The sequence below is a fragment of the Haliotis rubra genome, unplaced genomic scaffold (assembly GCF_003918875.1).
Source record: "Haliotis rubra isolate DU_JTF1 unplaced genomic scaffold, ASM391887v1 Scf68, whole genome shotgun sequence".
Classification (NCBI taxonomy): domain Eukaryota; kingdom Metazoa; phylum Mollusca; class Gastropoda; order Lepetellida; family Haliotidae; genus Haliotis; species Haliotis rubra.
The window spans coordinates 34541-62453 of NW_025767390.1; the positions used below are offsets into that span (position 1 = coordinate 34541).

A 27913-nucleotide genomic window follows, 5' to 3' on the forward strand; every position below is an offset into this window, starting at 1 on the left:
AAATAGAATCTCACCCTCGTGAATAAAATCTAAGATTTAAATTTTCAGTTGGCACGGTATAATTATGAGGATTCGCAATCTTAATTTCACTTTATTCGATTTACATTTTTGTTTAAAGTGAAATTCACCGGTACGTTTTCACTGCAAACAGACTACACACCTAATAGCATGAGCTATCAAAGGTATGTTTGAGCCGGTTTTTCTGGCTAAGAAATTTCTGAATAAAGGGATAAAGAAATTACTGCCAGTCGTTTTCGAAAGCTGACATCTGACTGGCGCAAAATTCCACAGTCTTTCGTTTGGTGTTCACCTGACACGACAACCTGTACATGAATCACAAACTCTCAAACATAAAGGCGTTTTGTCTGCGTAGAAATTCAGTTAAAACCTAGTAATAACATTGCTAAACTGTTACTATGTTGTATAACAGCACAGTTATACCAGCACGATTTCGCTGCCAATGTGACTTATGTAAATATAGACAATGTATGCAAAATAACAAATAAACGTTTCGTTGGTTGTGTGTTCTCCAATTACAAATAGGCGTAGAGTGAAGATAATCTGAAAATAAAACAGTTTATTATTTATTATTAAAATGAATCACTATTCACCAGTAGTCAATCAAATTACCAATCACTGAGCAACATGTATGTGAATACTTCAGAATAACAGTTTTATAGACACCTTCGGTGTCCACTCCGGTGTTCGACAGGGCATGTCACCAATTACTGAGCAACACTGCCAGCCAGCATACTTCCACAGGCAGAAAAATTGATGATACTCTCATACATCTGAAGTCGGGCTGCAATCTGTTGAGTTGTTGCTTCTTCATACCCATCCAAAATCTTCCTCCTTTCTTCCTCGTAAATCTTTGGCACACTTGTCAGCTCTTCTCTTGCCCGTCTTTTTTCATATCACTGGTACTTATTTTCAATAACAATCATAATCGTGATTGAATCGATCCCAAGCGGATCAACATAATTACCCTTAATTGGTACAGCTACTTCTCCCAGTTTTGACAGTGGTTAATATGCTCCATTCTGTTAGTCCCAGTTTTCACTGCGAAACCTCACACCTTAACAGATCAGTGACCAAGGCGCTATCAAAAATGGGATACTACCTCTTAAACTACTTTAATTCACTGAATGGACACCAGCACCGTTGGCAAATCTTGTGCGAAATTAACGTCAAAATGTTCTTAACACAAGGAATTATCTCGTCAATATAGATTCATCCTCTACAGCCTTAAATAATTGAAAAGCGACCAAAAAATATTTCCTCTGATTGTGATTATACATATTCTAAGAAACGTTTTGGTTTGAATTTTGTTCATTTACCTGTGAATATACTAATTATGAACGCACGGATGCTTGTAATAACTTCCACAGCTTCGTCGAATCTGTGTATTGTCAGACATTATTTTTCGATTTTTCAGACAGACATTCTCATTAACATTTCGAATTGAATTGACTTAATGTTCGTGCAAATGTACAAATAACGAACACACCGACGCTCGTAATAATTACCTTAGCTTTGACAATTTTATGCGTTGTCAGGCACATTTCTTGGTGACATTCTTTTACAGGGCTCAGTGTCACAAAACACCGGTTCGTTATCGCCAATGTGTTCCCGGTAAATTGCACCACAACCTTGTGACCGAGCGATACGGTGGAGGGATGTTTTGACTGTGGCCCACATCAAGTGTGATCACACAGTACAATATGGTCCATAAACCGTCAATCACAGTCCACTTTCAAACAAGACGTGATCAACAATGAGAAAATCTCCATCTCAGCAGGTACGATAACGTGTGTGTTTAGTGTGACGAACCACATTTACCATACAATCTTCGAAGTTGGTAATTGTCGAAACATGCTCGGACCTTTCCGGAATCGTATTGAGAGAAAAACGGACTGGCTTAAGCTTAGCTGACAGGGCGTTTTTGTTGTATTTCGCGTAATTTTATGAAGTCTTTATTTATCATTAGAAAGTGTTACGATGGTGTTTACAAAACGAAAGTAAGGTTACTATTCTTACGCATTTGTTTTGAAAGTAACTTTTAAATAAATATGGTCAAAGCTACTTAAGCAGGCAGGATTTTTGTCTTGGATTTTGCTCACTTATATCAAGTCTCATATTTCTTGTGTATTTATATCAAGTCTCATATTTCTTGTGTATTTATATCAAGTCTCATATTTATTGTGTATTTATATCAAGTCTCATATTTATCGTGTATTTATATCAAGTCTCATATTTATTGCGTATTTATATCAAGTCTCATGTTTATCATGTATTTATATCAAGTCTCATATTTATTGTGTATTTATATCAAGTCTCATGTTTATCGTGTATTTATATCAAGTCTCATATTTATTGTGTATTTCTATCAAGTCTCATATTTATTGTGTATTTATATCAAGTCTCATATTTATTGTGTATTTATATCAAGTCTCATATTTATTATTAGAAAAAACTAAAATGGTACTTACAATGCAAGAATAACATTTTTGTTTTTAAAGACCATGAAATTAACCCAGTAAACATTTAAGTTAATTCCTTTATGGTAATTACAGAAATGATGATGGTTTTTATAGAAGCATGTGTACAATGTAAATCTCTCTCTCTCTCTCTTCTCTATGGAGGTACCAAGCACTCTTCTATTCTCCATTCAGTTTATGTCTCAAATATATCAGTAAAACATTCATCATATACATATACCCCTACCTGTTTCGCTACCACTCAGGAATTTCAGTGGTCAATTCATATCATTTTCACAGCTGTTTTGACGAATGGAATCCGTTTCTGTGATAGTCAAAACTGGGTGTTCGTTCGCACTGACGTCTTCTATGGGATCAAGCTGAAACCACACTGTCAAATAAAATGAACGAACCAGCATGATATAATCTGTCGATATACTACCGTGTATTGAAGCATTACTTGAAATGATAGTTTGCTTTAACCAGACTAAGATAACGGTTTTGGTATTCTCCTCCAGATACAATGTATCTGAGTGGTATTTTTGCTCTGAAGTGGGAAGAAATTACATATTATGATGAAAATACCAGTTTTGACACCACAGTCCTTCGTTGGATCGTTTGGTTGGTTATATATACATGCATTTGATATTTGCCGAATTTTTTTTGATAATTTCTGGAAATGCTCAACATCCTCTTGGCTTGGGTGAGTGAGTTTGGTTTAGACCGCACTCAGCAATATTTCAGCTGTATGGCAACGGCCTGTGAATTATCGAGTCTGGACCAGACAATCCAGTGATCAACATCATGAGCATTGATCTATGCAGTTGTCATATGAGTGGGTGAGTGAGTTTAGTTTTACGCCACACTAAGCAATATTCCAACTATATGGCGGCGGTCTTTAAAAAAATCGAGTCTGGGCCAAACAATCCAGTGATCAACAGCATGAACATCGATAGTTGTCATATGAATGATGACTTGTGTAGTTCCAGCGACATGTACCTAATAATATAGTGATTGACATAATGAACATCGATCCACACAACTGGTAAACGATGACAGGCCAAGTAAGACAGCGAGTCTGACCACCCGATCCCGTTAGTTCCTTCTTTCTAAGCATGGGGTACTGAAGACCAGTTCTAACCCGGATCTTCACGGGTCTCCTGCTTTAGAAGGTAGTCCGAGTAGGTGTAGCCGTGTGTGGTCAACTTTGTGTTTATATTTTGTTGATCGCAGGATCTCAAGTGCCCGGAGGAAGATGCATCTCCACTATCTCGCTTCTTCTTCTTATGGGTTGGAAGGTAGGTTTGGTATTGTTTTCTCAGAAATAATATTAATCCAGCTATTTGAAGCCTGTATGTGAAAATAAATCCTGACAAAAATAGGATTGATACTAGGAGCATCGATCCATGTTGTTTATTATAATAAACAAGCATCCTTCTCCAAAATATATTGTTTACTGATAACTACTGTTATCATACATATACTCTTTACCTCTGTCGCGAACACCTGATGCTATACCAGGATTTTCAGTGAGTGAGTGAGTTTAGTTTTACGCCACACTCAGCAATATTCCAGCTATATGGCGACGGTCTGTAAAGAATCAATTCTAGACCACCAGACAGTCCATTGATCAACAGCATGAGCAGCGATCTGCACAATTCGGTACCGATGACATGTGTCAACCAAGTCAGTGAGCCTGACCACCCGATCTCGTTAGCTGCCTCTTACGACAAGCATGGGTTACTGAAGGTTCATTCAAACCCGGACCTTCACGGGTAGATTTTCAGTGGTCAGTTCAGGGGCGGATACAGCTTTTTGATAAAGGGGTGGGGGGTTTTGCACACTATTGAGAAAAGGAGGGGTGCACACTTCAATAGTCATTTAACAAATGGGGGGTGGGTGGGTGCGTGCAGCTGTGTGTGTGTTTGCGCGCGCGCACGCACGCACACCACACACACACACACATATCTCTGGATCCGCCTATGCTGTTCATATAATGTTCACAGCTGTTATGACCTTTACACCAAACGGAAACCGATTCTGGTGATGATCAAGACAGGGTATTCGTTTGTAACCACACTGTCAAATGAAATGTACGAACCAACATGATATAATCTGTTGATACACTACCGTGTATTGATGCATTACTTGAGATGATACTTTGCTTTACACAGACTAAGATAAACGATTATGGTATTCTCCTCCAGATACAGTGAAGCCTCGTTAATCCGGACGGTAGCGTTTCTCAGTAAATTCGTCCGGATTGCGAATAGTCCGGACTACTGAATCAAGACCCAAGTTGCTTCCCTAACTATTACAAAAACGACACGAATATTGATAAAACAAGACTGGTAACAAGCTAAAATCGTCCGAGAGGCGAGACATCCGGATTATCGGAGTCCGGACTAACGGGGCTTCACTGTACTATGTATCTGAGTGATAATTTCTGCTTTACGCCAAATGGAATCTATTCTTTTCCTAACAAATCCCAGAAAAATAATGCTTTTCCTCCTAGTTTACCCAAAGTAAAAATATGTCAAGTAAACGTCAGTAAACAAAAAATATGTCAGCAGAAATGTACTATTCGGATAGACTGAGATATATAGGGTATTTACTGTTAGTACTAATCCTTGAGTTCAATATTTCTTGTACAGCTTGATACAAAAGGCCAACAAGCAGCCCCTTTCGGAGCATGACGTATGGGATCTGAACGTCAGGGACAAGACAGGAACTGTGGCCCCAGTCTTCGACAGTGCTTGGGAGGGAAATTCCCCCAAACACTTCATCAGGTACATTCATGTACTATGTGCTTGTGATCATTACCAACTGAGTTGTACGAATTAGAGGACAACACACAGACACACAAAGACACACACTCACTCTCAGAGAGAGGGGGAGAGTCAGAGACCCATGCACGCACGCACACGCACATACACACGCACGCATACACACACACACACACACACTAGTGTTGGGAATTGGTTGAAATCTCACACTTGATGATTGGTTCAATACCAACGACCAATCATCGAAAAAAAATTGGTTAGCGTCATTTTTTAGATTTTCCTTTTCAGGTTGTAGTTGCAGATAGGTATATAAAGAAAAACACTTTTGGTTCTCTTTTTTTTTTTTAGAAACTGCACAAATTACATTTGCAGATTTCACATCCAGTGTAAAATGATTCAGTTCCAGTGTAACATTAACTTCCCAGATTCTTCAAGAAATATTCAGTCATGACTTTTCAGAAAGTGAAGTGAGTTTTCTTAGAAATAAACACGTTTTCAGGCCCTGACAACGTCTTAGATATGTTCCATCATCAAGTATTTCAAACTCTATTACAGCGGTTCGGAAATCGTTTGTGTTCGATTATGAGCAAATGTGATTGATTGCTTGGTCGTTTGGCCACTGCGACCAATCTTCGATTATTTCAATTAATCGGACCATCACTAACACACACACACTACCATCCGTAGCCGAGTTGATGTTTCATTTTATGTGACGGTGTCAGGACAAAGATTAATGCAGGTCATCGTTCCATACTACAGTACCTTTTTCAGAATCACAAATGGACCTTCTAGTTATATCCTGATATGTTTGTTCTTGGTTCTTGTTATGCCAAAGTTTAGAGTATCATCCAACAATTCTGCTAAACACAGATGCATGTTTTAAAGTTACCATGGCAGAAATATAATTGTTTCACAACTCACTTCAGAAGAGACTCCAATAACGATGTCAAGTCAACCAAGCCTGCCACCTCTTCTCTGGAAGCAAGTGTTCGACACAGAAACATCAAAGGGATGCCCCACAGCGAGGAAGATGCCAACAGAGGATCACACACCATTAATTCAAGCCAGTCTCAGACTCCTCTCCACCCAAAGCCACCACAGAACCACGGTGAAGAAGGACACACACCCGAGGGAAGACCTTCTCTACTCGCTGCCATCTTAAAGTCATTCTGGCAAGAACTTCTTCTGGCAGTTGGATTGAAACTGGTGAAGTTTGTTTCCTTATGGATATCAAGTCCGTTTTTACTTTGGTAAGAACTGTCGCAATCTTTCACTCAAACATTTACATTCATAGTGGTGTAAAACATTTGTGAAACATACAACGCATAAATATAACAGAATTAACAACTAAGATAAAACACTGGTTTGATAATCAATATTTTGTTGCGTGGCGTATTCTGGATGGGTATAGTTATAGGTAAAATACATTGACTAAAGCATTGCATTAAAAATAAGTAAAGTTAGGATAGGTTGGAAGGTTTTGAAATGCTGAACACACTTCATGTTATTTCTGTCTAAAATGACGCCTTTGTTTGCGTTTATATGCTATTTGTCCTTTCGTCCAAAAGGATTTCCGCTCAGTGATCGTTTCATATAATTCCCCCGCTGTGTTCCCCGTTACGTTAAGGGGGGATAGTCAAGACTGGGGATTGTATAACACTGGCGTTCTATATCTGTATGAAAGAAATCATTTGTCTTCTATTATATCCAGTCTCCTGATTGACGTCACAGCAGATCCGGACACCAGCGTCTGGGAGGGTGCGGCCCTGTCTGTCACCATGGTTACAGTCATGATGATAGGGACTATCATTGACGAACAGTCTTCTTATTTGAGACAGAGGAACAACATGCATATAGAATCAGCTCTCAAAAATGCAATTTTCAAAAAGGTAAGTTAATTTTTCCCTTTTGTTATTTTTTTCCATTTGTAAATAGAATGTACTGCCGATTGTAAAAACTATATTTTTAACAGAGGTGTGAATTAGGCGTGCATTATTGAAGATCGAGGGACATTACTGATGATCATACTGTAAATCAATGGCATATTACCATAACTGGATTCTCTGTCGTGTGATAAGCATCATGCCCTCGCTCGTGGTTTCATGACGTGCAGGTGCGTGATTTATAACTGACCTTCTCCTGTGGTATTCCAAGTAATGTTTCATCTCCTACAGCAAACTTGTCGTAAAATCCGACTCTTTGTCTGGTCCCGACTCCATTACATACAGACACCAGGAACATTGTTGATCTTCATTTTACAAGCAACCCAAACTAAATATAATCAGCCTTTGACTAACATTACTAAACGGTATGCTACTACACTACTGTACAATGCAGTGTTGTGTCTTTTAGTTAACTCTCCCTTCGAACTATTTGGTTGTCCTTCCTAACCCATTCTTGTCGAAAGTGGCGACTAACGGATGATCAGACTCGCTGACTTGGTTAAAACATGGCATCTATATCGTAGCCCAATTTCGTAGGTCGATGTTCATGCTGTTTACACAGGATTGTCTGGTCCAGACTCGATTATTCACAGACCGCCTCCATATAGCTAGAATACTGCTGAGAAGGACTTTAAAAATCAATCAATCAATCAATCAGTCAATCAATGTTATCCTTCCACAGGCAATAAATCTTCACACAAGTGCCAGGAAGCTCTATTCCATGGGCCACATGACGAACTTGGTGTCAGGGGATGTTGGGACTATTGCTAGCAAATTCTCCAACATTATCTTCATCATGTTCACACCTGTCCACATCGTTGTCATCTTCCTACAACTGTTCGCCCTCCTGGGTCCTGCAGCAGGGCTCGGTTTTCTCGTCATCCTAATCCTTGTGCCCATCAACATGCATATATCAGACAAAATCACCGAACTTTTCGCGAAGAACGCCAAAAACAAAGATGAGAAAATGAAACTCCTCAACGAGGTCTTGACTGGGATGAAGGTATTGTTTAATCTTTATGTCACTGTTTGTAACACCGTCGACATTTTGTTGAGACATCGGAAACTGGTCATTGTTTACAACACTCAAATGCAACGTTACAGTACTTTCTTAATTCATGGTATAGTGTTTTTCAAATATGATATCCTAGTGTTACTTAAACGGATACATATAGAATTTGAAGGTATATTCGTTAACGTGTTGGTAGACGTTAGAGTAACCCCCTCTCCAACCTGCTGACTGAGAAAATATTTTGCACTTGATCATTTCATGTTTCTTAGGTAATATCATGAGGTATTTTAACACTGAAAATGTAACCCGAGCCTCTGCTGTTCTGATCTTCTCTGATTTATAACGACATCATTCTGACCCTGTAGGTGCTGAAACTCAATGCCTGGGAACCATGTTTCGGGGCCAAGTTGTCCGCCTGTCGGGACAGGGAGATGGATGTCCTGACACGCATGACGTATTACAGGGCCCTGCATATCTTCAGCTGGAACACTGCGCCCTATCTGGTGGGTAGGGATACTTAGGGGAGTACCACAGACACAAACTCAAAATACTATACACCACTGGCAAAATGACATTTTGAGCTGATTATCCAAAACCCAACCCCTGTTCCTCCGTTTTGACTTGGTGCAAGCAAAGACGCATAGGATTAAAGATTTGTGGTACACACATATTAACATAGTACATTCTCTGTGTGAAGAGAAAATATTGTGTAACAGATACTTAGGGGAGTATCGCAGAAATATATGTGCATCGTTTCACTAGCAATGGCAACACGAACTCGCACCATTAACAAACTAACATTTTAAAACTTGGAGGGTTCTAGTTTTCTTTTCCAAAAATCCAATTGAAAACAAATGTAAATTCCTCAAATTTAATTCCTCATGATTATATGGTGAATATGAAGATTGGTAGATTGAAGTTTGAAGTTTGAAGATTTACTGAAATAACAAAACAAGGGATCACAAGTTTCAGTACACAGTGAACACACAGTAAATGGCTGACATTCATTCACTGACAAAGCTACACAATTACCAAATTAACATAATGCTAGCCAAATAAATAGATATAAGAATAAGTTAGAGTACATACCATTTTGTTTGACCTTCCAAATCAGTCCAGTCATTCAATCTAGTTTGTGAGACACTCTCACTGCACAGCTGCCTCTCACCTATGTGCTTCTCAGTCACCCATCTAGAGTTACCCGACTTGCCTTAGCCTAATCAAGTGAATCCCCTCATAAAATCTCTCCGTTAGTTTCACACTGTCATAACCAAAAATTCTCATTCTTACTTTTAAACATATACATGCGCATTTTTATACACATATTAAATACTCAAAAACGTACACACTTTGCATACAAACCCAGAACACATATTTTCTGCACTTAATACTTATACACTCACTCTTGCTACCTAAATACAAACGACCGCCTCCGTGGTGTAGTGGTTAGAGCATCCGCCCGGAGAGCGGAAGGTCGCGGGTTCGTCATACCAAAAGACCTTAAAATATGGTACTTGTTTGTCCCTGCCTGGCGCTCGGCATTAATGGGTACGACAAGGACTGGTCGGCTCAGAGTCAGTATAATGTGTCTGAGTGGGGTATTCATGATTCACTGCGGCATGGTATCTCAGTGGGCTAGCACTATAAAACCAGCTTAAGTCTGGGCTAGTACAAGCAGCCGCACATACACATACACACGCATGCACGTCGTCATATGAGCGAAGTATTCTCAAGCACGACGTAAAACCCAATTTCACCTCACCTCACCTCACCTCACCTAAATACAAACACTATACATTCATACCAATTTACATACAAACAAAAATGAACTTGTTACCTAAACACTACAAACCTGATCATTGAAAAACTCCCAGCTAGTGTTTCCACGCCCACGCGGTGTTAAAGCACTCATATTTATGTATGTATTTTCTTTTGTGAGCTGTTGTTTCATTTGAGAAGATGCACAAATTGTTATTTGATGCAAATGTACTTTTGTGGTCTTAAACTCGCATTTGTGTCCCAGAAACTATTTGGGTAAATATCTTCTGGCATATCATTATTTCATGTATTTGCAAAATCTCATGCAAAGTAGATAAAAGTAGAAACTGACCCACTGACTGACTCACTCACTCACAAGCTTTTTACAAGTCTTACATACTGTTTCAGATTTCAGTGGTGATATTCACGGGGTATTTTCTCCTAAACGATGACCCAGCCTTTACAGCCAGGACAGCGTTTGCCGTCATATCTGCACTCAATTTTCTTCGTCTTGCCATTAACCAGGCCCCGGATATAATGAATGATATTAACAGTGTGAGTGAATTAGATTATCCTTCTTCAGTTGTTGTGAAACTTATATATACTTGTTGGCCTTTATAATTGGCTGCTACTGGGTTGATACCAATGTATGGCCAATATTCCATTTAGCAGGAGATAATCGAGGCCAATATTTTTGGTGTTGACGTGTTGTATTGAAAGAAATTCACATCGAGCTATATGAATGTACATTTTTAAGTTACGTTGAGTAGAATTTAGTAATAATAATAATAACAATAGCATCTTTGTCCCGCGCATACATCCATGCCTAAGCATGCTCAAAACGCACAAACAACAATCTGATTATTATTACCTTGGATAATCCAAGCTATGGCGCGCGAGAAGGTTAAATGGTTACATGACTTATCCCACCGGTTACCCATTTTCTGCTGGTGAAAAGAGGCAATTGTGACTGTCGTGCTGTGTTTTATTATTTACGTAAAGAGATTTTCCCATGTATAATCATAATAATTTGGTTAATACCACTTTCTTTAATCTGTTTAAATGCATATGTGTATTTGAGCGTGTGTTTTTTTCAGATTAAACTTTCAATAAGAAGAATAGAAACATTCTTGTGTGAGAGCGATTTCCAGTCAGTCAGCGGTGGAGATCCAGAATCACACGGTAAAAACCTGGTGTACCATTTGTCTATTTGTAAAGAGGAAGGTTTATAGACTTGCTAATCATGGAAGAATATAATGATCCAGGGGTTCACTGACAGGTGTGCTTACTCTCTTATCGTTGTTGTCATTTGTCAACCATTTGAACGAAGTCTTGTTATAATTACAGATGCAGCAATTGAAATTACAAATGGCACGTTTACCTGGGATTCCAGTACAGCACAAACGTTAAGCAAGTATGATATATTGTAAATATCGATTCGTAAAGAAAACCTTCGTGTTGTTTACCCTGTCTATATACTCGTACGCATTCATGTATGTTCAATTATGAACGCAGATATTTGAATTTCTTGTCAGTATAAACCTGAGCATCCCTGAGAAGGGTTTGGTGGCTGTGGTTGGACATGTGGGGGCGGGGAAGTCTTCACTAGTAGCAGCTGTCCTGGGTGAGATCCAGAAGGTTAAAGGTCATCTCAGCGTCCAAGTATGTTCACCTGTTAGTTACATACATTTAAGAAAGTCCTAACGCTTCAGTACGTTCTCAATTTAAACCCCAAATGGCATTTTGGTTTATCCTACCAGGTATGCATCTTGAGTTGGAGATAATTGACATGATAAAGTAATGATTATCCAATGCACAGGGTCGTGTTGCCTATGTGTCCCAACAAGCCTGGATCCAGAACGACACCTTGCAGAACAACATCTTGTTCGGGAGACCCATGGACAGTCATCAGTATAAAAAAGTGATCCAGGCCTGTGCCCTACAGCCTGACATAGATATGCTGTCTGCTGGAGATCTAACGGAGATCGGAGAAAGGGTGAGTAGTGAAGCTGTATACACTGCAAGAAGGATTCTGAAGACCAAAATACATATTTTGAAAATAAATAAACGTCTGTTCAAGTCACGTATTTGTAATTATGAGTGGTGAGCTTCTTTGTCGTATTTTGGACTGATGTTATTGGTATTGCGTTAAAATCCATCCAAAGTTACCTATGCGGTTAAATTACCATAAAAACCTGTTGGGTGAGTAAGCACCTACATGTACTGCATAGATAACTAAAATGTAAAACTTTATTGTTCAAAGATTGAACAATTAGATGTGTAAGTGTTGTATTGTTCGCTGTTAGATCTTGAAATATACTGAGTCAAAAAAGAAACTTCACAAAATGAAATTTGAAAAGTAATGAATAATTTTTCTCTGATGATACATCTATGTATCCGAAATGGGATCCCTATCTTTCGACTCTAGAAAAACGTTAGCAGAACCCACTCAAACCAATCCATTCCTCGTGCAAATGATGTTAGTGCCAAATCAGGTTTTGCACGTGCAGTCGATCACGTGATCTTCGCATCGAAGTTTTATTCATATGCATGTGTTTGCATTGGCCTCAAGAATTAAAAAACACTTTTAAACCACAGTTCTAACGGTACTTGAAATGCCACGATTGTCAAATGTGCAACGTGAACGTGCCGTTGGCATGTTGCAAGCGGGAAGATCAGTTATTGACGTCGCAAGAGCAATGGGATGCAGCCGTCGTTGTGTGTATGACTTGCGAGGTCGTCTACAACAAACTGGCACCATTTCTGATCGCCCAAGGTCGGGTCGTCCACGTGTGACGTCACGAACAGAAGACCGTCAAATCGTCCTACGTCACCTACGTGACAGATTTCTGCCGGCTACACGAATCAGGGCTGAGATGTTTAGAGGTCGACTGTCCCCGCAGACCATTCGAAATCGGTTGCTGGCTGCCAATCTCCATTCTCGACGTCCATATCGTGGGCCAATATTGACGCCGTTTCATCAACGTCAACGTCTGCTGTGGGCCCAACGTCACCTCCGATGGACCCAGAGAGACTGGAATCGAGTCGTCTTTAGCGATGAATCCAGGTTTACCCTCAGATTCGCGGACGGCAGGCATAGAGTCTGGAGACGACGTCGTGAACGGTATGCCCAATGTTGTGTCCAGGAAGTCGACAGATTCGGGGGCGGAAGTTGCATGGTGTGGGGTGCTTTCTGTGGGAACAACCGTTCCCGACTTCTGGTCATCCGTGGAAATATCACAACTGCTGCTTACCGCGACCAGGTGCTCACCCCTGAACTCGTTCCTTTCATGGCGGCTCATGGCCCAGGTCTACAGTTCCAGCATACAGCGGTGTTGACACGGAATTTCTTTCAAAACGCTGGTATCAACGTCATGGACTTCCCATCGAGGTCCCCTGACCTTAATCCAATAGAGCACGTTTGGGATGCACTTGGGAGAAGGCTTCGTGGTCTTAGGAACCAACCTCAGAATTTGCAGGAACTTGGCGCTGCCTTGCAAGAGCAATGGCGCAGAATCCCCAACCACGTGTTCACAAGCATCAGGCAGTCGATGAGGAGACGGTGTTTGGCAGTGGTGAATGTGCGGGGCGGCCATACACGATATTGAACTGAGAAATTTCGCATTTTTATTCTTGTTACTTGACATTCTGTATACCCGTGTTTTGGAACGGCGATGTAGCCTAATGGAACTGATTATGGCACTGTCAGTGTATCGAGTACATCACACAGATGTCAGCAATGAAATAATACCAATTTAACCATCTTATCATCTCTTGTTCTTTTATAGTGCCCTGATGAAAGAATGTGAAGATTCTTTTTTGACTCAGTATATGTATAATTTAGCAGGATTACAAATACAGTTTTTGTCATTTGAACTTTCATTTCATTGATATTTTATGTAAATTTTGCAAATCATGGGGCTTACAAGTAAATATGGATAAGACGGAAAGTATTTCGAAATGGTGGTTATTTACGAATTATGAGAAATGGTGTCTTGATGGAAAACCCCTGAAAACAGCAACCTATTATTACTATCTGGGCGTTATGTTTTCCACTAGGTTGTCATGGACAGTGTGTACACATACTCTTGTATCAAAAGCCAGTTAGGCTTTACTTGTTAATAAGCAGCTTCAGCATAAATATACAAAAAAATCCTGCTAATATATTATTTAAATTGTTTGACCCCAAAATTAGACCACTTTTGTTGTATGGTGCAGAAGTGTGGGGATTTCAAGAAAGAAATGTTATTGATAGATTTCATAATAGTTTTGGTAAATATGTTTTAGGTGTAGGTAAACATGTATCTACTAACGCAGCTTTAGCTGAATGTGGTAGACATGGAATTTATGTAGATTATTAATTGAAACTATTGGTGTAAATTGTTAAGAATGCCTGACACTCGCTACCCCAAACATTACATTAAGAATCTAGATTCTATTGAAAGGAACACGTGGTGTTTCTTGTGTTAGTTCATTGGTGAATATGTATGGTTTTAGATATGCGTTATGGTTAGGCAAGATATAGGAGATATCTCATATTTTTTGTCGTTATTTCAGCAGAGATTAGAAGATTGTGGACAACAAAACATTTTTAGCAATATTAATGTTTCATCGAGACTTGTACATTATAAGTTTATTAAATTATTGTATACAGTTGAATTTATGTATCAAATATTAATAGTAGGGAAGTAAGAAAATACCTCTGTTTGTTAAGATTAAATGAGCTTCCTTTACGTTGTAATGTTAGACAAAAATAACCTTTTACTATAAATAGAATATGTAGAATGTGTATTATAATAGTATTGAAAATGAGTTTCACTTCATATTTGAATGTGATGCATATGTTTCTTTAAGAAAGAAGTATTCCAAATTGGGATTCTTTACCAAATATTTGTAAATTCCATAAATAATTGACCTCACATAATGTGAGTATTCTGATTAAATGTGCAAAGTTTATTAAGGAAGCTCTGAAATGTAGGGGCGGTGGGGTAGCCTAGTGGTTAAAGCGTTCGCTCGTCACGCCGAAGACACGGATTCGAATCCCCACATGGGTACATTGTGTAAAGCTCATTTCTGGTGTCCCCCGCCGTGATATAGCTGGAATTGCTAAAAGCGGCGTAAAACCAAACTCACTCACTCTGAAATGTAAATCTGCACTAGTTGAACAGTAATACACGCATACCTGTCAATTGCCATACATATGTATATATGATTTGTATATACTTTTGTACATGGGCCGATGGCCTACAAGCGGAATTAAACACTCTCTCTGGTACACCCTACTTAAATTCGTTTGGCTATGTTGCTCTCAGGAGAGTTTCAAAGAACGGAAGTACATGGCGCGAGACTTTCCAAAAGTGTATCTTAAAGGCAGATACTTAGGTTGGTACATCCTGCAGATTAGGCATAGATGGACATAATGGCACCGTATATTTAGAAGTATGTACTGATTGCTTTAAACATGGATAGAACTATTGTGAACGAACAGTGTATGACTAGCTATGTGCGGAATGACTAATCTATAAATGTAATCATTAAGCTCACAGGGGAATAGTACATCTCCGAGTGTATCTATTACATTCTTATTCTTACATATACTGAGAGAAACAAATAAAGGATCACAGGAACATTCAAGCGTTCCTTTATTATTTTCCAGTTTTCATCACCACAGCACTGTTCAAAGCTGGTGATGAAAACAGGAAAATATCAAAGGAACGCTTGAATTTTCCTGTAACCCTTTATTTGTTTCTCTCAGTATATTAATAGCAGAGAGTGTCTACTATTTCGTGTGTATTGTATCCGTTTCCTATCTTGTCACCAGGGTATCAACTTGAGTGGAGGACAGAAGCAGAGAGTGTCTCTAGCCAGAGCTGTCTACAATGATGCTGACATCTATCTGCTGGATGATCCACTCAGTGCTGTTGACAGTCACGTTGGGAAACATATATTTGAGAAAGTGATCAAAGGGATCCTTAGGAATAAAGTAAGATTATGAATACCGATTGTGATTCATGACTATTTCACATTTAATATGATTTAAAATCATAAATAATGCGAAGTTAAGCAATGTTTGTTGCGGAGAGAAGCAGGATGGGCGACTGGTTTCTCTGCTGAAACATTCTATGGCTTCATCTTCCCCTATACTGAAGCATATGTTAGCAATCGGTACTCGACTGCATGCGGTGGAAGCGTAGCGGGTTGGGTATACTGAAGTGTACGGCCTTGTCATAATGTCGGGGGTCATCTCAAATAAAAAAAAAAAAATCATCTTTAATCTTCGCAAAGACACGAGGGCCTGTGCTTCTACTGTTTTTTTTAGACACAGGATAACAGTGTAACGAATAATACTGAGCCTAAGTTTACTTAGACTGACGCTTGTGTGCACATTTAGCACATTAGAGTCCTTTACACCATCATCCCAACTGTCACTATGATACATCATTTCAGGTCGTGGTGTTGGTAACCCACAACCTGCGTTACCTGCCTGACGTTGACAACATCATCGTCATGGAGGACGGCACAGTAGCAGAGACGGGGTCGTTCCGCGACCTCCTCAACAGTGACGGTGTGTTTACACGTGTGCTGCGATCCTACATGGCGGATTATGAAGACAACCCAACATGTTTTGAAGGTGACTAGAATACGATGTCAAATTCTTAAATGGATTTATACTTGTACAGGAGAGTATATTGGTATTCAGTCATACCATAGTTTTGATAACTCCTCACAGTGTTATATCCTGCTCGTAACTGAAACATATACTATCACAAAAAAAAAGAAACGCATAGGCGTTTTGTATTTTTAAAAATCTATTAATAACATGTTGTGTTTAAACAATCGTCAAAATATGTAACAAAAGTGTTGATAACCTGATTTTACACAATCGCACAAGTGAAAAATCGACTTTACCTGAAAATGTTGATTTTGATGAGATTTTTTACAAGGATTAAAAACGCATCGCCACAAAGCAACAAAAATCCAGTTGAAATTGTGCAGCAAAGAGCATGCACTGTCTGGCTATAAAAATCCAGATTACTTTCGGAAATTGACATTCGTTTTGAAGGAGTTTCAAGGTCAAATCACTACGCCACGTCTTGACACTGCGACACGGAACATCGCCATTGAAAGAATGCACGCTGGGGATTACCAATCTTCTGTTGCCAGGCGTCTGAATGCTAGTCTGAGCACGATATGACGGCTTGCAGTTCGTTACATCCAATCAGGTATAACAAATGACCGTCCCCGTACAGACAGACCTCGAGTCACCACTGCAGCCCAAGATCGGTACATCCGGGGACTACATTTGCATGCTCGTACTGCCACGGGTGAGAGCACAGCAGCCAGGGTGCCTGGACTTCGAAGGATATCCGGTCTAACTGTACGGAACAGGTTGAGAGAGATTGGTCTGAGAGCCAGGAGACCCAACGTCGGGACCGTGCTACGTCGTCACCATTGTGCTCAACGTCTCCGTTATCTAAAATTATCCACTTGGTTGTATAGATAGTTCCTTCTTCTAAACTGATGTAAAAATACTTGCACTAAATTCTATTTGTGGAAGAGTTATACATCTTTGAAAACACAACATTTTCGCATTTTCTGGTCTGTGCGTTTCTTTTGGGGGATAGTATACTTACCCAAATGCCATGAATCACGGCAGGCTTGTTCCACGTGCACATCATGGACACCTTGAACTGGTTCTTGAATATACGCTTGTCACCGGAAGTCTGGTACCAGAAGGAAGCTGGATCCCAGCTATCGCAAGTTGGTACGCGAACAGGAAGCCGATAACCAGCTAGTACATCAAGAAGCGCCTCGCGAGACACACAGGCCTTATTATAATAAGCCACATTACTAAAATACCACTGACCGGTAAACACATCTATATGACAGTTGTAGTTACTTCATTTTTCGTTTCGAGGATGACATGTTTTTCAAGATTTATATACATTCGGATAACAACCGCGTGAGATTTATGTAAGGTGGTGACATTTCGCCATAGACGTTGATCAAATGCTCTAAGTTATTTTAAATTTCCATTGCAGATTTTGAATCAGAAGATATCAATTTAGATTCAGACCTAAAATCAAAGTTGAGAAGATTGGACAGGTGGGTAATATCGGTACATAGGTGATTTACGGTTAGAGTCTTCATCAAGTGTATAATTTGTCATTGATCAAATGTATTACATGACTTGTCCATTGTCAGCATGATTCAAATGTACATCCACCAGAATCAACACCCCACAGCCCACCCTCCCCAGCTTCCCTTTCCTGTGTGTGATATGTTCTGTTTGTGTGTTTTCCTTTCAAGCACAGGGTCATCTGAAAACCAACAGTTCAGACGCCAGGCGTCCAAGGTGTCCAGACAGAACTCAAGACATCTGTCAACCTCGTCTGAAGACAAACCAGAGACTGAAGGTCGTTATGTTAAGGAGGAAGAAGTCTCGGACCCAGATGCCAAGGTGTGTCTTGCACACTTACATCAGAAAATTGTTTTTTCTTTAAAGCCCACGTAGCTATTAATACACGATGGTCTGCCATCAACCAAGTCACCGAGTCTCACGTAGTCGCATCTTACGAAAAGAATTCCTTGGAAGGTAAATGCATTTGGATATTATACTGCGACACATAATTTACTGGATTGGTACGAATCTTAAATAGCATCATTCATTACACATGGCATGAACATATACAGTCGTTGACTTTACATGAGGTAAAAACCTGTTTCTGTAACTTTTTAACATAGCTATAGCGTTAAAACAGGTTCAACAATATATTTTTTAACTGTTACAGCTACAATGTTAGGTTTGGTAATTAAATTATATACCATAAACTGTCAACTTGGATTAAATATGCGGTTCTGTCCTGAGACCACTTCTCAGCAAGTGGCGGAAAAACTGCATCATGTAATAAACCGATATGTTCCTTTGTAGGAGAAGTGGTCAATGCTTCTCAAGTACATCTCCGCTTACGGCGAGTGGAACTTGCTGTTTCTTCTGGTGTTTTATGCCATGTACTACATCACATGGGTGGGGGCCAACCTGATGCTGGTCAAGTGGACAAATGACCCACGTCTCCAACACGTCAACGACAGTAACACCAGTGACGTTGTATGGAAGACAAACATGATCTACCTCAGCATCTACAGCTCTCTAGGAGTTGCATTGTGTAAGTAGACTGTTTGCGAGTAATTTGGAGTACGTTTCTCCAGTTCCAGGCATTTAAATTCAAGGGTAACTGGAAATGGACTAGGGTCTTTATACGCTTGTGGAGATTGAACACGGGGCCTTCGACGTGATGAGAAAAAGCTTTAACCACAAGATTACCCATTTATACTGTGAGAGGTATAACCTAAAATTAAACTCAGCAAGAGTTTTTGTATGACACAACTTGTATTGCAGCGGTCAATTTCTTGTTACCATAAATGGTTGATCTAAATAAAAGTGACGTGAGCACTGTTTCGTGGATATTCTTTCTTGACTAATGCAGTTGATAAGAACAGTTTCGGAACAGACCAGAGAAGAGAGTGCAAAGGCTCTATGTGCACATTGTTGCAGTCAGTAGAATTCTGTAACTATTATAGTAGGCCCGAGTACACCCCACCCCCAGCCTGCCCCTTCCCAAATGCGCACACAAACTAACATCCATTCATAATCTGTTTCCGAAGGAATGTGGCAAAGTCTGATATCGCCATCACTTCGGACTTTATCACCTCATTGCCTTGAAATAAAGTTCAAAACATCAATAGGCGCTCACCCTCAGTCGACCTTTCCTCTAATCAACCCACCCAGCCCACCACCTTCCTCTCCCAAACCCCCGCCCCTTCACTCCCTACCAAACTGCCTCTCACCACCACCCATAAAGGATATTTGATTTTAGATGGTCGACAGTCTGACACAAACATTTGAGGCTGACTCACATTTTCCCCTTCACACTTCAGCCTTGTTTATTCTTCTCTACTCCTACATGATGTCTCGTGGCGTCGTGCGTGCCTCCAAAGAACTCCACAGCAAGATGCTGACAAATATTCTGAAGTCACCGATGGAATTCTTCGACACAACTCCAGTTGGAAGAATAACCAATCGTTTCTCCCACGACATGAAGGTCATAGACGACGAGATGCCAATGTGTATGGAGTTCTGGCTTGACGGCGTTGTCAACGTTGTGACGTCAATGCTCGTTGTGGTGTACAGCACGCCACAGACGGTGTTAGTGCTCATCCCTGTGTTGTACGTCTACAGATCACTACATGTATGTATGCTGCAATGACTTGTAAATCTTTAAAGCTTTGATTTTATTAGAAGTATTAATTTTTATCTCCCATGCATCTCAAAGATTTCCTTTCATCCTTTGTAATCGGATCGTCATGTTTACCTTAATGGGGAAAAGAAGATATCCTTAACCCATCAGCATCATAACAACGACTTATATATTGGGTTTGTAAGTATAACGTCACTTCGAACAGGAATCAGTCGTGGATTGACCGTAAATAGGGGACGGAAGCACACAGTGAATCTGTCGTGGATTGACCGTAAACAGGGGACGGAAGCACACAGTGAATCTGTCGCGGATTGACCGTAAATAGGGGACGGAAGCACACAGTGAATCTGTCGTGGATTGACCGTAAATAGGGGACGGAAGCACACAGTGAATCAGTCGCGGATTGACCGTAAATAGGGGACGGAAGCACACAGTGAATCTGTCGTGGATTGACCGTAAATAGGGGACGGAAGCACACAGTGAATCAGTCGTGGATTGACCGTAAATAGGGGACGGAAGCACACAGTGAATCAGTCGCGGATTGACCGTAAATAGGGGACGGAAGCACACAGTGAATCTGTCGTGGATTGACCGTAAATAGGGGACGGAAGCAGACAGTGAATCAGTCGTGGATTGACGGTAAATAGAGGACGGAAGCACACAGTGAATCAGTCGTGGATTGACCGTAAATAGGGGACGGAAGCACACAGTGAATCAGTCGTGGATTGACCGTAAATAGGGGACGGAAGCACACAGTGAATCAGTCGTGGATTGACCGTAAATAGGGGACGGAAGCACACAGTGAATACCACTTTTGTGAAGCCCATGAGTATATGTACATGTATCTGAGATTCAAACCAACGGGGGCGGTGGGGTAGCATAATGATTAAAGCGTTTGCTCGTCACGACGAAGACCCGGGTTCGAATCCCCACATGGGTACAATGTGTGAAGCCCATTTCTGGTGTCCCCCGCCGTGATGTTGCTGGAATATTGCTAAAAGCGGTGTAAAACCAAACTCAGTCAGTCAGTCAGTCAAACCATCGACGAGTGGCTTATGCACCGGCTGCCGTACCACGTGCTTGCTGTTACTATCACTCTGTAACGTTGACCGATAATAGTTGTGGTGGTATTGCCTGTTAAGGACCTTCGAAAACTTATTCGAGTCACGAATACTTGTTGTCAGCATTGTATTCCTTTAGTTCTTCCCAAAGGTTTCTAATTTGACATGTCCATAATTCATTTCTCCTTTTCTTGTTTCAGATATAAGAATATTGAGGTGATGATTATGACATTATTCAACCTACTGTTAACAGCTCCTAGCCATTATTATGTCTCTCCACGAAGGGTCGGGAGATATCTTGTTTTTTGGTTGAGTTTCCGTCGGCGTCTGCGTTCCCATTGTTTCCGGAGCATAACTCTAAAACTATTAGAACAATCTTCACCACATTTAGTATATGTGCCTTTGGGGGTTTTGAACTTTTTTTCAATTTTTTTTTTCTGTTTCCATGGCAACAATTTAGATTTTGTCTTTTTGAAGAGTAGGGTTTGTGTTCGGAGTATAACCCTAAAACCACTTCACCCATCTTCACCAAATTTTGTGTACTTAATACCAAATGTTAGTATCTTACAAGCATGAACCATATACATGTACTACTATAAAACATGTATAATATGTATTTTTATACTTAGAGATTTTGAAATTGAAGGAATCAAATGAAGTGTCTGAGGTCTCAACGTTGATTTGCGGGAATGGGGAGACATCTGTTTTTACGAGTAAAAGCACTTTCTAGTTAGATCCTTGTTTTTTTCAGAAAAGGAGCGTCTGGCTATTAACACTCATAGTTTAAATTCACTTACAGAATTGTTTCAACACTGCTAAAAACCGACTCAGTAGATTATCAGTGAAGGCAAAGTCTCCGATGGAGAGCCACTTCACTGAATCCGTAATGGGTTCAGAGATCATCCGTGCCTTTGGTGACCAACAGAGGTTTGCAGGGAAGATGCAAGATACCATTGATCATTATCACAAAATGAGAATGTGTGGGAGAGTCGCTTACAGGTAGGTCAGAAGCTTCAAAAATCAAAAGATTCCTTATCAGTTTCCGAAAGATTGTGACAAACGTATAAGATCATTCTGTATCACGTAGGACTTTCTCACTTCATTGCCTTGAAATAAAGTTCAAAACGTCAATAGGCGCTTACCCTTAGCCATAATTTCCTCTAATCTTAGATCCAGTTCTTACACAGTTGGAAAATCTGATCATGTTTTCTCAAATATATATGGTATTTGTTGTGTAGATGGATTGGGATCCAGATGATTGGTGTTGGCAATGCAGTGTGTGGCGCCTCCTGTCTCCTGAGGAGTTTCACGAAAGGATCAGCATCAGCAGCCCTGATGGGTCTGGGAAGTACATTCTCATTACAGGTAGTACAGAACACTCCCTCTCCAAACCCTTAACCCAACATCTATCGCAAAAGCAACCCATGCACACAAACATGTTATGGGGTCGCATAAAAATATTTGTTATAACTGAAGAAAAAAGTCACCGAAATTCATTAGTGTTTCGGACATTTGAAAATGTTACCTGTATTAAATGTTATTTTTTTCAGTTGAAAGGGGATATGAAATGGCTAATGACCTTGCAGAGCGACCTGGAAACTAATCTAATATCCATGGAGAGAATAGCACAGTACATCCACAATCCGAATGAGGTGGGTCCAGTCACTTCTGGTGTTCAGAATCTATAAAAGCTTACATAAAACAAATTCAGTGGCAATCCTAGACAAGTATTATGTTATTAAGATATATCTTAATGCCATTTCGTCAAGAATTTACCTGCGGACAGCCATTGAAATCTGTCATTATCAGTGATACTAAAGTGAAGGGTACTACAATTCCGTTTTTGCAGGCATCATGGAGGAAGGACTCTTCTCAGCTTCCACGGAACTGGCCAGCAAGAGGTAGAGTGGAGTTTCACAACTACAGTCTCCGATACCGCCAGGACACGGGCCTGGTGCTGAGGAACATCTCATTTACTGTACATGGAGGGGAGAAGGTAGGTGGAATGTCTCATTTACTGTACATGGAGGGGAGAAGGTAGGTGGAATGTCTCATTTACTGTACACGTAGGGGAGAAGGTAGGTGGAATGTCTCATTTACTGTACATGGAGGGGAAAAGGTAGGTGGAATGTCTCATTTACTGTACACGTAGGGGAGAAGGTAGTTGGAATGTCTCATATACTGTACACGGAGGGCAGAAGGTAGGTGGAATGTCTCATTTACTGTACACGGAGGGAGAAGGTAGGTGGAATGTCTCATTTACTGTACACGGAGGGGAGAAGGTAGGTGGAATGTCTCATTTACTGTACACGTAGGGGAGAAGGTAGTTGGAATGTCTCATTTACTGTACACGGAGGGCAGAAGGTAGGTGGAATGTCTCATTTACTGTACACGGAGGGCAGAAGGTAGGTGGAATGTCTCATTTACTGTACACGGAGGGGAGAAGGTAGGTGGAATGTCTCATTCACTGTACAGGGAGGGGAGAAGGTAGGTGGAATGTCTCTTTTACTGTACACGTAGGGGAGAGGGCAGGTGGAATAACACATTTACTGTGCATAGGAAAACGAGAGGAAGGTGGATTTTCACATTTGCTTTAGATGGAGGGGCACATGCAGACTTTGCTTATTGTCCTTCTTAAACAACGGAATTCTGGATGAAAAAAACAACACTTACACATTATATTGAAATATCACAATAGAACGACAAAACCCTTTCCACACCCGTAAGGAACCTCGATTAATAATTCTGACCATATAATGGGTATGTGTTTGTTTAACGGGTCATTATACAGTATAACAACTGTTCGAAGCGGTCTGAAAATACTCTCGACCAGACAATCCAGTGATTGACATCATGAGGCACTATGGATTTACGTTTACCTTGATGTCACTTTTTATTCCCATTTGCATACTTTTGCATCATTGTCATCTGTGTCTCTGTTCAGATTGGTGTTGTCGGCAGGACAGGTGCGGGTAAATCCTCCCTGATGCTCTCCCTTTTCCGCTTGGTAGAGCCAGCAGAGGGCGCTATTGTGATAGACGGAGTAGATATTGCTGACATAGGACTTCATGATGTCAGAGAGAAACTGGCTATCATACCACAGGTAGTTATATATCATAAACTGATTTCACCATGGTATGAATATACAACACTCGGTGGTTTCTCTGCAATTTCTCTATCTATTGATTTGATTATAGGTATACAAGTGGGTATTTTTATGTTATCTTCTTGTAGGACCCTGTGTTGTTCACGGGTCCGTTGAGGATGAATCTTGACCCCCAGGACTTGTACACAGACCAGGACATATGGGAGGCTTTGGACCACACCCACATCCGCCAGTTTGTGGAGTCCTTGCCTGGCCTATTGCAGAGTGACTGTGGAGAGGGCGGAAACAACTTCAGGTAGGTGTCAAGGTTTGGGGTGGAGGTAGTAAACATTCTGACTACATCATAACCGTACCCAGTCTTCATTAGTGCACGTGGATGTGCAGAGTAGTGTCATTAGCCAACGACCTTTGCTAGTACTCCCTGACTCGCCATTACCATATATGATTCTGTGATATTTTTAATCCTATTTATGAAAATCCAACATTTCGTAAAATTGGTCAGTTGGTGCAAATGTCGCGCTTCATAACCAAGGTTCGGCCGAACAGTTTTGCGAAGGTTATATCTCACCATCAACATGACGTTGTTGTTTTTGGTGAAAAACGGAGCTGTGTTATCATAATGGCCAAAAAATCGTTGTACAAAGGCCAAATATAAGATTTTTTCTAAAAATACAAATACCTGGATATCTATTTCTCCAGTCAACTGCCATGGAATGTTCATTCAAAACAGGCTGCCATCAAGGCAACGAAGATTCTCTTTGGCATTCTAACAAATCTCAAAAATACTGGTTTTGATGCCTCTTCTAAGAACTTGGATACACAATTAATCCTATATTACTGTATGAAGCTGAAATATTGGGTATGACGAAGTTAGACTATTGAAAGAGTACACATCTATGCATATGAAAGATCTGAAGAAGTTAAAGGCAACACGCCAAATGCTGTGTATTGTGAATATAGTTGTATTCAATTATGAATACATGCACAGGTTAAACTTATAAAGTTTTGGTACAGATATCAGAAATGTATCCAAGAAAATGTTGTGAGATGATGGTTCAAGATAGTTCTCGTACCGCAAATTGGGTCTCATCTGATGAGAAGACTTTATTAACGTGGTCCCACAAGGACTAAAGGAAGTGTATAGGATGGGAATATGGAGGTAGTATTGTCACCGAAATTGACTTTGACGTTCGTCAACCGCACATGTCACCACTGCCAATATAAAGGGAATTGTGATCATCCATGAACCATTTATGGCATCTGTTGAGGTGACTGTTAGTGAGTGAGTGAGTGAGTTTGGTTTTACGCCGCTTTTAGCAATATTGAGGTGATTGTTAGCAACTGTTGCAATCATCTCGTAATAAATCTGTTTAACGATTTACAAAGGCTACGAGCAGGTTACACAATGAAAGTGGACGAAAATAATTGGAGGGGCGTCTGACTTCTCTTCTGTTTTGAAACTTCTAATGCTTCTTCTCGTGCATTTAAGCTTTGATTTCAACGGTTTACAAATAATTCAATCAGTAGTACACAACGAATGTCAGTTGGAATCTTTCCAATTCGTCCTGATTTACCTCTGGTCACACTACGTTTTACAGTTTTGATGCTATTTGAATCATAATGTGTTGTTCACAGTGTCGGACAACGTCAACTTTTCTGTATGACCAGAACACTCTTGAAGAAGTCCAAGATTCTTGTTCTGGACGAAGCCACAGCTGCTGTTGACATGGAAACAGATGACCAGATCCAGCAGACCATCAGGTCAGAGTTCAAGGACTGCACCGTGCTGACCATCGCCCACAGACTCAACACCGTCATGGACTATGACAGGTGAGGCTGAAGTCATAGATATTGTTGAATGTGGTGAGAATAGTATGAAGCATGAAACTGTGCAAACTTCTGGGGAATATCACAATAAAAATATTTTTGGGGTGTCATGGATTACCAATTCTCAGGATAATAGCAGAAAACCTTACACAGTGCTTGGGAATATCACGATAAAACTTATTTTTGATGTGTGTTCAATTTTTTTCGCCCATTTTCCGAAAAAAACAAGATGGCGTCCAAGATGGCCACCAAAAATCAAGGATTTGCAATTCTAACACTATATGAGTGAGTGAGTGAGTTTAGTTCCAGCTATATGGCGGCGGTCTGCAAATAATCGAGTCTGGACCAGACAATCCAGTGATCAACAGCATGAGCATCGATCTGCGCAATTGGGAACCGATGACATATGTCAACCAAGTCAGCGAGCCTGACCACCCGATCCCGTTAGTCGCCTTTTACGACAAGCATAGTCGCCTTTTGTGGCAAGCATGGGTTGCTGAAGACCTATTCTACCCCGGATCTTCACGGGTCTAACACTATATGACTTTCCCCCGCTGGATTATGGCAAAAAACCTTACACAGTGCTAGGGAATATCATGATAAATCATATTTTTGGGGTGTGCCCGATTTTTTGGGCCCATTTTCCGAGAAACATAAATACCCCACTGGAACATACCGTGAGACACAGAGCCGCCCAGTCCCTGTTTTGTCCCCTTAATGCCAAGTACGTAGTACATTACAATAAAGTTTATTAATGTCTGTTGGTATTGCACAACCAGAGAATCGAATCCCCGACAGTATGCTCTCTGGACAGGCGCTCCATCCATGTCATCACTAAGAATAAACTGAGTGGTAGAAATATGCAACTTTCGAAATTAATCTTTCAGGATCCTGGTCCTTGACAACGGCTGTGTGCGTGAGTTTGACACACCCTCCTCCCTGCTACAACAGCCCGACAGCATCTTCTACAACATGGCCAAAGCTGCTGGTTTGACCTCATAGAATTCAGAGATTTTTCAGAATTATATATGTATATTTTTGCATACAATACCGTTAATCTGCCAGTGTTTGACACGTTAGTTCTTACAGCATTCCATAAATTATCTCCGGCTATGTGATTTATTGTATATAAATACTTTTAAAAAGGAAATTCATTTTGACATGATTTTATTTCTGATTTTTAATTCTGATCGCTGCAAATTGAAAATCTTAAAGGCACAGTGTCACTTTTTCGACAATATTTTAATTATACTTAATGTAACGTTTCATTAATTCATTCGAACTTTTTATTCAATATTGTAATCTAAATACGTAATTTATTTTTTAAATAAATTATATGATAGCTTCCCCGAGGGCTGATAATTACTATTATTGAGAGAAATGCATTATATATATTTAGAGAAGTTTGGTGTGATATAGTGCCTTTAACATAAGTTGAGGGTTCGTCCTAGTCTTGTTGTAAATTCTTAGATTTGTAGCACAAATGAAAACCAGAGCTGATATTATAATTATAAGTGTATAATTACAATCTACCATCGTCGCTTTGCTCGATATTAATGAAATGAATATATGTTCTGCTTTTATGTAGAGTGTTCGGCTAAAATGCCTTGAGTCTCCAAATGAAGGGGAAATAAGGGTTTTGTAGGAATCAGAAGTGAAACAACATTCAGACATGTTGAGATGT

At 40.2% G+C, this 27913-nt stretch overlaps 3 protein-coding genes across 3 annotated transcripts in view; 1 reads left to right on the forward strand and 2 right to left on the reverse strand.

The window, feature by feature from the left end:
* LOC124258047 (E3 ubiquitin-protein ligase Trim36-like) overlaps positions 1-27913 on the reverse strand; it is a 41378-nt gene that overhangs the window by 9923 nt on the left and 3542 nt on the right. The window lies entirely within an intron of this gene.
* On the forward strand, positions 1606-27365 carry LOC124258046 (multidrug resistance-associated protein 1-like). The gene is made up of 26 exons (XM_046692120.1): positions 1606-1798; positions 3711-3775; positions 5132-5266; positions 6190-6513; positions 6975-7152; positions 7889-8209; positions 8584-8721; positions 10385-10531; positions 11074-11158; positions 11324-11390; positions 11512-11638; positions 11796-11972; positions 15798-15959; positions 16424-16607; positions 18019-18082; positions 18287-18437; positions 18909-19143; positions 19916-20226; positions 22096-22295; positions 22535-22661; positions 22847-22948; positions 23146-23292; positions 24241-24399; positions 24531-24697; positions 26038-26232; positions 27117-27365. The coding sequence occupies exons 1-26, from the start codon at positions 1775-1777 to the stop codon at positions 27229-27231; spliced, it is 4107 nt and encodes a 1368-aa protein (XP_046548076.1). The 5' UTR covers positions 1606-1774; the 3' UTR covers positions 27232-27365.
* LOC124258006 (tripartite motif-containing protein 59-like) overlaps positions 27381-27913 on the reverse strand; it is a 2561-nt gene continuing 2028 nt past the window's right edge. The window contains exon 4 of the mRNA XM_046692081.1: positions 27381-27422. Coding sequence (XP_046548037.1) covers positions 27381-27422 — 42 coding nt within the window. The remainder of the gene's footprint in view (positions 27423-27913) is intronic.

Coding starts and splice junctions, on each gene's coding strand:
- LOC124258046 (XM_046692120.1), top strand. CDS start 1,775: ATGAGAAAATCTCCATCTCAGCAG. Junction 11,639..11,795: donor AAGGTCATCTCAGCGTCCAA/GTATGTTCACCT, acceptor TCCAATGCACAG/GGTCGTGTTGCCTATGTGTC. Junction 22,949..23,145: donor ACATCCACAATCCGAATGAG/GTGGGTCCAGTC, acceptor CCGTTTTTGCAG/GCATCATGGAGGAAGGACTC.